Raw genomic sequence first — 12684 nt, 5'->3', positions numbered from 1 at the left:
CAATTACAGCATTGAGTCTGTGTGCATAGGTCTCTATCAGCTTCGCATGTCTGGACACTGCAATTTTTCCCATTCTTCTTTACAAAACTGCTCAAACTCTGTCAGATTGCATGGGGATCATGAGCGAACAGTCCTTTTCAAGTCCAGCCAAAGATTCTCAATTGGGTTGAGGTCTGGACTCTCCAAACTACTCCAGGACATTAACTTTGTTGTGCTTAAGCCATTCCTATGTAGCTTTAATGTTAAGCTTGGAGTTGTTGTCCTGCTGGAAAACAAATCTTCTCCCAAGTTGCAGTTCTCTTGCAGACTGCAACATGTTTTCCTCCAGGATTTCCCTGCATTTTGCTGCATTCAGTTTACTCTCTACCTTTACAAGCCTTCCAGGGCCTGCTGCAGTGAAGCATCCCCACAGCATGATGCAGCCACCACCATGCTTCAGGATAGGGTTGGTGTGTTTTTGATGATGTGCAGTGTTTGGCTTATGCCAAATATAGCATTTAGTCTCATAGCCAAAAAACTTTAAGTGTTGGTTTCATCAGACCACAGAGCCTTCTTCCAGATAACTTCAGAATCTCCCACATGCCTTTTGGCAAATTCTAGCCAAGATTTCATGGGAGTTCCCCCCCCCCCCCAATATAGGCTTTCTCTTTGCCACTCTCCCACATAGCTACAATTCGTGAAGCACCCGGGCAATGGCTATTGTATGCACAATTTCTCCCATCTCAGCCACCAAAGCTTGTAACTCTTTCAAGTTGTCACAGGTCTCTTGGTGGCCTCCCTCACTAGTCCTCTTCTTGCACGGTCATTCAGTTTTGAGGACTGCCTGCTCTAGGCAGATTTACAGCTGTGCCATATTCTTTCCATTTCTTGATGATTGACTTAACTGTACTCCAAGAGATATTCAGTGACTTGGAAATTTTCTTGTATCCATCTCCTGACTTGTGCTTTTCAATAACCATTTCACAGAGTTGCTTGATGCATTCTTTTGCCTTCATGGTGTAGTTTTTGCCTGGATACTGACTCACCAGCAGTTGGACCATCCAGATACGGGTATATTTTACTACAATCAATTGAAATACCTTGACTGCAGACAGGTGATCTCCATTTAACTAATTATGTGACTTCTAAAACCAACTGGCCTCAAATAGCCTCTGACAACCAAGTCCAACTCCTGGCCTTCTCGTGTGGCTTTGCCTCTAAGCCCGGTGTAACTGTTTCTACTGACAGGAGAAGGGGCGAAGGCGGGAAGGCAGGTCCTGGCGCCTTAAAACCAGTGCTTCGGGTAGATGGAGCTCGTCAGCCTGGGAAGGCAGTCCATTTAAGAGAGGGAAAACTCTGATTTCAAACCTCCGCGGCCTTGCGGCCATACCCACTCATGGGAACGGCTTCGGGAGTAAACCCTGAAGACAAATCCGGAGCTGGGGTCCCTAAGGCAGTCTGACGTTGCCTTCAACCTTGTTCTGACAACTCCTGCAACAACACTGGTGCCAAGTTGTATTGGCCCTTGCCCTTCCCCTGGACAACATCGGTGTCGTGGAGAGGGGAGACTTGCTGCATGGGCAGCTACCGGTCTTCCATGCAATCTTGCCCAGGCCTGTGCCCTAGAACTTTCCAGGCGCAGATCCATGGTCTCATGAGACTAACTGATGCCACCAAAACCAATTGGCTGCACCGGTGGTGATTTGGTTTATCATATTAAAGCGGGTGAAAACAAAGGCAATCAATTATTTTGTTTGTTTTATATTTGTAATTAGTTTAGATCATTTTGTAGAGATCTGCTTTCACTTTGACCTGAGAAACTTCCTTCTGTTAATCAGTGTTGAAAAAAGCCAGATTAAATCCACTGTGATTCAATGTTGTAAAACAATAAAACATGAAATCTTTCAAGTGGGGGTGAATACTTTTTATAGACACTGTATAATGCTGTGTATTTGAGGTGGAATATGAACCAGAACAAAATATCCAACATGAAAAGAACTGTATTACCCCTTAACTTAAATTATCTACTGTAAATTGTAAATGTATAACAGCTTGAGATGCTTGTTAAGCATTACAACCAATGAAGCAATTGAGGTGTTTTTTCATGAGGTAACATATTTTATTCCTTTACAGAGGATATTGTAGTCTTTGGAGGCACACTGGTACTGGAAGAATGCCCAAGTAGCAGCATTTACCAGGCCTGTCATTTTCTCCATTATTGCTTGAAGCTCATTCTGATGCTTCAGTTGCTGCTCTTCCTGCATCTGCTCCGTTTTATTTTTAACTTGCTCCAAATTCTCCTGCAAATAAGCAACTTTTTCATTGGATTGGCGAAGTAGTTCCTGTAGCTCTTCCTGCTTCCTAGTATGGGGAAAAAGTTTTAGTGGATTAAACACGACTATCAAGTAAAAATATCTGAAGACTGATAATCCACAAAATTACTGAAAACAGAATAGTACCATCGGCATCATGATCGTCCACATGCCAATTTAGCCCCTCTAATTGTCGTTCTAACTACAGTACTGTGCAAAAGTCGGAAGCACATATATGTAGATTGGATGCCTAGGACTTTTGCACAGTACTGTTTTTGGAGTGAAGAGTGAGTTTGTAAATCTGGTGGAAGCAAAGGGTGTTGAGAATGGCTGGGTGGAGTGCTAGGGTGTGGGGGAATGTGAGACAGGTGGCAGAGGAGGAGGGCCAGGGTCGGGTGGGAGGGGTGCGCAGATCCAGGCCTGAGAGAGCCGGCAAAGTCAATTGATTCCAAACAATTGGTTTATTGATTATTACAGAATATCTCTCTGGTGCTTTCTGCTCCCCCCACCCCTTGTCCTATCCTTAATCATGATTACCCTCCCTGTGCTCCTTTCTCACTCTCAGTCCACAATAGAGACCCATATCAGAATCAGGTTTATTACTCACATATGTCAGCAGCAGTTCCGTGCAATATATAAAGTTACTAGAATACTATGCAAAAGTCTTAGGCACCCGATATACATGTACCTAAGACTTTTGCATAGTACTGTATATGTACAAACCAGAATATAAAATTTATATTTACTACAACCCACACATAAATCTGTATTCTCCACTGTTCAATACATTAAAAAAACAGACGAGTTTTGTTTTGAGATGAATTAACACCTGAACATTTTAACATTAAAAGGCATTTTCAAGTCAAGAACAATTCTCTGTTGGACATTAATATTACAGAAATCACATCCACTCAAGGTACCTTTCTTTGAGTTTCAGCTCTTCATTCATTTTTGTAAGCTGGGCAGAGTTGTCCCCTGAAGATTTCATCATCTCAGAGATGGTGTTCTCAAGTTTGGTTTTATCCTCAGTTAGCTGTTCAGCCTTTTCCTTCTCAGCTTTAATTCTTCTTTCCATAGCTAACAAAAGAAAAATCCATCACGGACAAAAGTGCAAACAATAATAAACTTGATTTGAACTAAGTTTATTCAAAAAGATATACAAATATATAGAATCAAATACTTTTAGAACCCAACCAAATTTGCAAGTATTTTAGGAGATTAAAACTTCCAAAAAACAGTTATACTTATTCTTCAATGGCACCACAGAAATGAACAATTCTTAAACAATTGTAAACACCTATCAATAACACAAGGTGTTTCTACACTGTGCTTTAAATTTAATATTCTATCTTTGGAAGCTGTAGTAGGGCAAGGGTGTAGGACAACATCTGGGCAAGAATAGCCTGGGACAGTTGTTGTCAAGTGAGACCTCTGGAAACACCTCTGCTTGTTACAGACAAGATAGGCAGGGGGTGACTGTGGCTGTGTGTACTCAAGCCAGACGAGTGAGACTTTTCTAGAAAGGTCATCCTAAAACATAATGTCCCTTTACACAATAGGGGATGCTGGAGGCCGACGGGACAGGAGTAACGGAAGGATATTAAATATACCCAACAATCTAGTGACAATTGCTTTTACTAATGTCAAAACAACATCGGTTGTCAGCTTGAAGTTTCTTTTGACTTTTAAAAGCTCTGGTATGAGTGGCGATTGTTCTTGCAAGTAAGGAATTCAAACATAATTTACCAAATGGTCAATATCCATAACTGATAAGCCTATTTTGCATGAAAATAGCAGGTTTCTGTTCGGACTTAAGAAATGTGTGGATGACAGAGGCCCACGCTGTTCTCCTCGTGCACAGGTAAAATAAAAGAGAGTGCTTGCGATGTAAGACTACATGTGTTCTGGGCCCAGTTATTTTATTACTGGTGACAACATATCCAATAACTCAGCTCTTTAATTTATTTCCATTTGCCTTTATGAATTCGTAAATTCACCTGCTTGCAATGTGAAGCAGCAGTTCACCTTCATCTACAATAACATCTAACCATAATGCCAAATGGAACAATCACTGAATTCTCCAATTACTTGCACATTGCTCCCCTGTCCTTTTTCTCTCTCCTCCCAATCTACCCCTTTCAAAAGCATCCAATATGCCTCTGAATCTCTCCCCACTCTCTTCCTCAGCGTTTCATTCAAATCCATGATCTCCCCCAATCAAAAAGGTAAGTACATCACTTACAAGGGAACATGACTAACTGCATGATCATCTTCAATTCTGACTTGAAAATATACAAATGGTCCTTGATTCTCACTGGCTCTAAACATTTAGACATCGTATTCAAATAGCATGGTGGCAGCACCCTCACTACAACGGTTCAAATAGGTTGCTCACTATACCTATTAAGAATTGTTAGACATTAGTAAAACCTTACCAGTGATCAATGCATATCACACAGGCTAATTTGTCTTTTATTTTTAAAAATCAAGTATAAAGTTGCAAAGGTCTGTTTGTTTCACTAGTCAAAGAAAACAAAGATGAAAGGTCAGAAGTACCATGAAGATGTCAAGTTCATCCAGCTGATACGCAGTGGAAAGTTCAAAGACTTACGAACCGATTGCCACCTGAACTCTTCATTCTTACATCAGAATATCCAATCTAGGTTAAGTTTCACCAATCCATAAGGAGAATATCTCCAGCTTTGTTCAGAGGAAATTGAAACCTAATTTGCTATTCGAAGTTCTAGCTGCTAAAATGATACGGGATCATACTATAGTAAGTGAACAACATTCACCATTCTTTCCTTGGTTCATTTACAAAATTGAAGAATGCTATAGCCCATCAAGTCTGTACCACTTCCAAGAACAACTCCACTTGTCCCAACACCTTTGCAGAAACAATTGAATCTGCTCCACTAGTGCTTCTACAGTGCATACACTTCTTAACCACGCACTGGTTAAACCACTTTCTAAATGGCTGCCTATTTTCTATATGGTTGAATACCCAATCCAGAGCAAAGATGCAAACTACCCGCAAGAAAATAAACACATCAGAAATTAATCCTCAGTGCATCTCAGAAAATAACTTACCAGAAAGCTGAGATTTGAGCTCTGATACCTCAGATGAAAGTGAAGTGTTTTGCTCTTCTTTTGTAAGGAGCTTTGTGAGTGTTTCTAATCAAGAAAACATTTTAAAATGTATAAGATGACAGATTAACATTTTAGAATACTACTTTAGACCAAACATTTGGGGGTTAATCATTACCCTTCTCAAAGTTTCGAGCAAAATCAGTACAATTTAGCCACACCAATATTACACTTATTATGGTGATTTGTGATACTGGATGATGTTCTACTTTCCGGAACCTAACTTTTTCAATCTGAGAGCAAGTACAATGATGTTGAGCATGCTACCCCACAACAAATCCTATATTGCAAAATTAGAGTCAAAACTTCCCATAGTGGCTGGACATTTCAGGATGCAATCACTGAATAACAATGTTTCCCAGTGTAGGATCACAGAAGCATACAACCACATTAAATATAGCAAAAACTGAAAAATCCAATTCTACTTTCTTCTTGCTTATGAAATCCATAAAATAGTCATCTTTTAAAAACCAAACTAAATCTTTTGTTTAAAAAAAATACAGAAGTTGTGGCCCAGAATCCCAAATTATCACTAATCCCTTTTAAAAGTGCTTTTCCCTCCTTATTAAAAAGCTCTACTTTCTCATCTCCCATTTGGTAAGTGTCAATAGTTTTCTGCACTAATATTTCAGTGATTTTTGTCTGGACCATCTCTAGAGATTGAGATCTTTCGTAAAAGAGTTTTAAAATGACAATGTCACCTGCAAATCTTAGACAGTTTGTCTTTACAATTAATTTATAAGTTCTAAATATTAAACTCCCCCCCCCACATTTTAGTTACCTTGTTTGTCATGCTGACATCACTTAAATACCATATGAACGCTTATCAGAGTCCCTCCATTTACACATTAAAATTCTACCAGATTTGTTAGACTGGGTACTTGTATAGTGTTCTTTCATCTCTCATATTTAGCCTCATCCCACTTAGAACTTCATTTATCACATCTATCCAATATATATAGAAAAAGCTACTTTCATCATATTGCTTTCCTCCATATGCCATATTCATTTGAATTAATTCCAGGCACCTTTACTAATGCTATGTATTTGGTACACAGCAAGTTCATTACTGCACAGGCTCATTTTACTAAACTTTCAAGTTACCTTCTAACGTTTGCTGCAATTTGTACTGCACTTCTGATACTCCATCAAACTTTTCTTTCTGAAAGTGCATGAAAAATCATTTTAAACAGATTTCAAAAGTCAATTAATCTTTACTGTTCAAGATCATAGGAAATTAAAAAGAAAAACAAATTGCACAGGTTTTAAAGTTACTTTATATAGTAATGTTTAATCTAATCACACTGCAATGATCTTATGATTTGATTATTTCTAACCACTGAAAATAGATGGAAAATTTTACTCCTGATCCAATTTTGCTTTGAGCAACTAGGTACAACATTTTCACCAATACTCCACTGTTAAAATGCACATATTGTTAACTTTTTTTTTAAAACTACAGACAAAAAGCATTTTAGGAGCTAATACCAGAATAAACTTAATATAGTTGTACACTACATTGTTCAAATTAAACTAACAGAAAAATTTGTCAGCAGCAAACTATTCATATTTGATTATGTTAACGATTGAGATTACACCCACCTTATGCAAAGTATCTCAATCCTGCCTCGAATACACGTTGTATTACATAATTTGAGGTGCAGTGAACCACTTACCATGGTCTGCAGTTGTTGCTCTAAAGTTTGTTTATCCTGGCTCACTACAGTCAAACTTTGGTTCAGATTAACAACTGACTGATGTTGTTCCTCCAGCAGTTTGGCCAAATCAGTAACCTAGTAACAAGCACGCAAATTCATTGCAACAAAAAAAAAACAAAAGCAAAAGGAATAGATGTATTGAAACATTAGGTAAAGAAAACAATTCTTAAAAAAAACTGTAATACGCAAAAGAACATTTAAAGCTGCAATATGCAAAAGAACAGATTGAAATTTTTAAGCCAGTCAGAGTCATTGAAGAGACTGAACCTATGGCAGGCAGAAAAAGATCTATATAACTGAGAACAAGAGACTGCAGATGCTGGAATCCACAGATGTTACCTGACCTGCTGAATTCCTTCATCAGCTCAATTTTTTGATCTTTTTAACATTACAACTTTTTCCATAGATTTATGCATCAGACATGAATATAATTTTTAAAAATTCAATGCCTTATTACATTAAATTATATGTAATTTGTTAATGCTTTAAGCTGGTCAACATCGATATTGTTGACTAAAAATCCAAGAAAATTTTCACCAAATCTCATTTAAAAATTCTTCACGTTATATAAACTGTTTCCTTAATATAGATCAAAAAATTTATCTTGAATACTGCAACTTTAATTTACAAAAATGGAACATATGCAAATGAGAAGTCTGAATAAATCAATAAATTACAAGCAAATATGTGGCATGAAACAATTTGATAATGGAGAGCCAGTGAATAAACAGCTAATACAGAAATGATCAAAGGTCTGGACTTTACCATCCTACAGCCCTACCCATCCCATATGAAATTGCTACAGAAAACATAATAACTTTAGAATAGTTTACCCATTCTAAATACTGTAACCATTTATCTCTCAAACAGACTGGCGCCTAACAAGAAAGGAGTTAACCAGAACAAATACAAAACCAAAATATAACTGGCCCTGAAAATCTAAAACAGAAAGCACAGCAAATCAGCAGAAGATGAAGTACAATCCATGGAGACATAAATTTCAAATTGGCAAGATTTCTCCAATAAAGATGCATTTCCCTGCTGAATTTTAACCCACTTTTTTTGTCTTGTCCCAGTGTGGTCTCCCATTACCTTGCAGTATGTATAGTAAGGTTCCTTCCGCGTGGGGTCTATAGGAATTCAGCTGTCACCTGAATGCAAACTTTGTTAATCAAGCAGGATGAGAAATGAATATTTCCCTAATGCTGTTATTACAAATTAGGGACAATTACAAAAGAAATGTAGCAAGAGACAGCAGAACAAGTTATTGAGGCCAGACAGGGACAAATAGAACGAACAAAAGCAGCTCCAAATAGAAGGAGGGACATTGGGCTGAATACGATAAACAAGAAACAGGCAGGGACAGCAGTACAAGTGGAAATCCCAGCTTTGATTAGACAAGTGATTACAAATCAGTAGTGTGTGAACTATGGACGAGATGTGTGACTGAGATCGGACATTGAAAACACTCAGAATATCACAAGAAAACAGATTAAAGTTATTATGTATTGAACAATACTGTGTCCATGTGCATGTGAGCACAGGGCCTACAATTATAATTGAACAAAGAACCAGAAAGTGAGTATGAAGAGGGATCCAGAGATGGTTTAATAGCATGAACCGAACCTTGGAGTACAACATGAGAGGTTACAAGATCAGAACTCAATACAAGTAGCCAGCTCAGCCTAATCAACTTAAGTCAGAAACAGATCATATTGAGATAGGTTGTAAGTGTTGATCTGTCTGGTATTTTTTTTTTAAATAGATTTTACTGTCTACTTCACTAGTATGCAGCTGGTATACTGCCAGAGAACCAGGTTGAATCCTGACTCTGGGCGGTGACTTTGTGGAGTTTGCACATTCCCCCCATGACTGCTTGTTTCCTGTGGGTGCTCCTGGCTTTCTCTCACATTGCACACTGATGAATCAGTCACTGTGAACTGCCCCCAGTGTGTCGGCGAGTGACAGAATGTGAGTGGATGTTGACTAAAACCCAGGGAGAATATAATAGGATCAGTATCGGATCAGTGGCTGATGAACAACATAGACTGGATAGGCAAAAGTGTCTATTTCAATGTTGCCTCTCTCTTGACACTTCTCCATTTTGTTTGTAACTTGCCTCGTACGCAATTCCCCACTACGTCAGAGAAGCGTGGAGGGAAATCGTCCGCTAACCGGAGAAACTCCGGATGCGACGTACCTTTCCTTTTTGTCATTTTGGTGCACGAAACAAAGACAATTTATTTTAAGTGGTGAGAGAATGTTGATGTTCAAAGGGACCTCTACATCCATCAGTGATTAGGGAAGAGCAAAGGGATTTTGGCCTTTATTGCAAAAGGATTTGAATACAGGAATAACATCGTCTCATTGCAATTATATGGGGACATTAAAACTGCACCTTTTGATTTCTTTATTTAAAAATTATATACCACGTGTAAAGGGAGTGCATCAAAGATTCACCAGCCTGCTTCCAAGAGGGGATTTTCTTATTGAAACCTACTACATTCTGACATGGCTCAGTATAGTGAATGCAGAGTGGACTTTTTCCCTGGCCGAGGAGTCTAGAATCAGGGTCATGATCTCCAAATAAGGAACTGTCCTTAGGATTGAAATGAGGAGCAATTTTGTCACGCAGGCAGTGCTGAATTTTTGGAATTCCCTACCTGGATTACTGTGGATGCCAAATAATTGAGTTAATTCATAGTAGAAATCAATACATTTCTGGAATTATGGGAATTGAAGGATGTCGGGAAAGTGGCACAAAATGGCATTGCGGAAGGAAAATCACAATCTTAATGAAGCATGGAGCAGGTTTGAAGGGCTAAGTGGCCGACAGCTCCTTGTTTTTATGTTCTAATTTTAATTTCTCCTGCCTTTCAAAGACCATTCTTTCTTTCATCTGTACTTCATTGAAGTATTTTAAATCTCTAACTTGTTCTAACAAAAGATCAATAACAAATGGTAATTTTGTTATACTGCCTGATTTACTCAAGCATTTCTTGCATTTACTACTTTTATTATAGGAACTTTGATTAACATAATCTTCTTTTTGATAACTATACTAAATCAATATACACAAATTATTGAAAATTATATTAACTAAGGGAAACAAATCTTCAGATGTGTACAATGAAATCTTCAGAAGTGTGCATAATGAAACCATATTAATGCAATATAGTTCAGAATTTAAACTTGCTTACATTTAGCATAAGTATACATGCAAAAGCCTGAATAATTAGTCTTTATATCAGTTAGAGCTCCTTAATATCATAGATTAGGTTTTTTCCTGATTCATCAATTTTTAAACCCAAATCAAACTGAACAAAAGCTTAGCTTTTGGATTATGTCTTTACTTTTGAAGAAAATATGCACTTAAACTGTTATGTTTAAGGAAACGTCTTTCTAACTACACTAAATGGACAAAATATACAACAAAAAATTACAAGTTTCAATCATTCTAACCCTCTATTTCATAGATGACTTTTGAATAAAAGATGGAAAAAGCATATACTAACCTTGCTCTCTTCAGAAAGCTTTACAGATTCACGGATTTTCAACTCTGACTCAACAGCTGCAAGCTTCTCTTCAAGTCTTTTGATCTCTTCTCTTTCTTGTGCTTCAACTTCTTGTAGCAATTCATAACCCATCACCTTTTGTTCTGCTGCTGCCACTTTTGCTGTTAATTCCTCAACAATTTGTGCCTGTTCATTGCTCTTAGACTGCAAAATTTGCAATTCTTGTAACTTGTCTTTGGTTTCCTGTAGTTTTGTCAAAGTTTCTTCCATTTCTACCAAGTGCTGATTTGTAGCATATTCCAGTTGTGACTTGAGATTATCTATATCTTTTTCCTTTTCTGAAGTGATTTCTGATAGCCGAGATTTTAAATCTTCTGTTTCTTTTAGGTAGGTTGACTTTTCATTATCTTGCTGAATTTTAATATTCTCAAGTTCCAATTGATGGTCGGCTTTCAGCTTTTCTAAGTTACTCTTCAGCTCTAGAAGCTCTGTAGTTTGGGAATCTGCTCCTTTACTGAAAGAAGACTTGAGTTCCTGCATGGCTTGCTGATGAGACTCTATTGCAGACTCTAGCTTACTTTTCCACAGACTAACCACCTCTGAGTTTTCATTAGTAGCTTGATCCAATTTGGACTTGAGAGTCATGTTCTCCTTGGATACCTTTTCAGTTGCAGCCTGCAGTTGTTGAAGTACCTTTTGGTGATCTTCCTCTGAGCTTTCAAGTTTTTCTTTCAATGTCTTAAGTTCACTTTGATGTTCTTTGTTCAATGTTGCAAGCTTATCTCGCAAACAAGATATTTCTTCCAACAAAGGAGCACTCTCCACATTACCAGAAACGTCAATGCTCACAAGTCTTTGTTGAAGCTCTGAGACTTCTTTTGTGCGCGATGCTAGATCCCTTTCTAACTCCATAATCCGTGACTTCTCAGACACAGTAGCCACCTGAAGTACAATCCCCCCCACCATGAAACACAAATTTAACAAAATGAAATATACATTCCCTAATTCCCTTACAATATTATAAAAGCTAAAACCATTTTAATATTATTCATTTTCATTATACAAATTACTACATTATTCAATAGCCTTACCATATAATCAAAGGTTCATATTGGCCAGTAGGCTCAATAGGCTTTAACAAATACATTTTAAAGTTTAATGTAGAACATAAATTAGTAGATGTGTGGAAAAAGAATAATGTGGAACTACCGTATATTAATTCAAACAGCATGCAGCTTGATTGGGACCAAAAATTCAGATAGGGCCCTCACTTTGAGCACTCTGCAGTGAAAACTAATACAAAATCTGATTGCCAACACAAACGGGTTGGATGTAATACCCAAAAGGCATCTGGGCTTCACAGTTGGGACACATGAAAAATGGGAATGTGGGAAAAGTACCAGAGGGCGATTGATGGTTATAGAATTGCATTAAACCAAGCTTCACAATCCCCAGGAGAAAGGAGAGTGTTAGAGGCTGTGGGTGGTGTGTTTCATGTTTCCATAAAATTCCATGGCCACTGATACCCTTGGGTACCTTTGCTATATGGGCCCTAGTGTGGGTTACATTAAAATGCATAAAATAACAAAACAAGATCCATATATACAGTAAAAAAAAACTTACCCAGCTTGTTACTCTAGTGGGATGATAAGATTTTTTCTATAAACATATTCAACCAATAAAAAAAAATATATTCCCAGTCTTTGCTGAACGAATTGATCCTAGCAGTAAAGATGAACATGCCATAGTTCCTCAGAATTTTGAGGGGGTTAATTAAAAACAAAGAAATCCAAAATTGCTGCTCTGTGTATTCCTGCTTTTTTTTTTGCTAAAGCTGAAATATGTGCAAACTTGTGTATGCCAGATTACATATTATCACCACGAGAATGTGGACGAGAAATTGTCACTTGGATAAAGTACCATTATATCCTATCTAAAGTGCTTTCAGGAGGAATGGGGGGGTGGGGGGGAGGAAATAAAAGCAAATTACGATGCAGTATATTCTTACTACTT

General features: G+C 37.7%; 1 protein-coding gene across 7 annotated transcripts in view; it reads right to left on the bottom strand.

The window, feature by feature from the left end:
* The window catches only part of clip1a (CAP-GLY domain containing linker protein 1a), a 153988-nt gene that overhangs the window by 54659 nt on the left and 86645 nt on the right, over positions 1-12684 (bottom strand). For 6 of the 7 annotated variants that reach the window (XM_063034133.1, XM_063034135.1, XM_063034134.1 and 3 more), the window contains 6 exons: positions 10672-11613; positions 7115-7231; positions 6543-6600; positions 5382-5465; positions 3212-3368; positions 2175-2340 (listed from right to left, as the gene is read on the bottom strand). In XM_063034133.1, coding sequence (XP_062890203.1) covers positions 2175-2340; positions 3212-3368; positions 5382-5465; positions 6543-6600; positions 7115-7231; positions 10672-11613 — 1524 coding nt within the window. The remainder of the gene's footprint in view (positions 1-2174; positions 2341-3211; positions 3369-5381; positions 5466-6542; positions 6601-7114; positions 7232-10671; positions 11614-12684) is intronic. The other variant, XM_063034136.1, reaches the window with a different exon arrangement.

Source organism: Mobula hypostoma, chromosome 27 (assembly GCF_963921235.1).
Source record: "Mobula hypostoma chromosome 27, sMobHyp1.1, whole genome shotgun sequence".
Taxonomy (NCBI): Eukaryota; Metazoa; Chordata; class Chondrichthyes; order Myliobatiformes; family Myliobatidae; genus Mobula; species Mobula hypostoma.
This window is presented reverse-complemented; position numbering and strand designations above follow the sequence as displayed.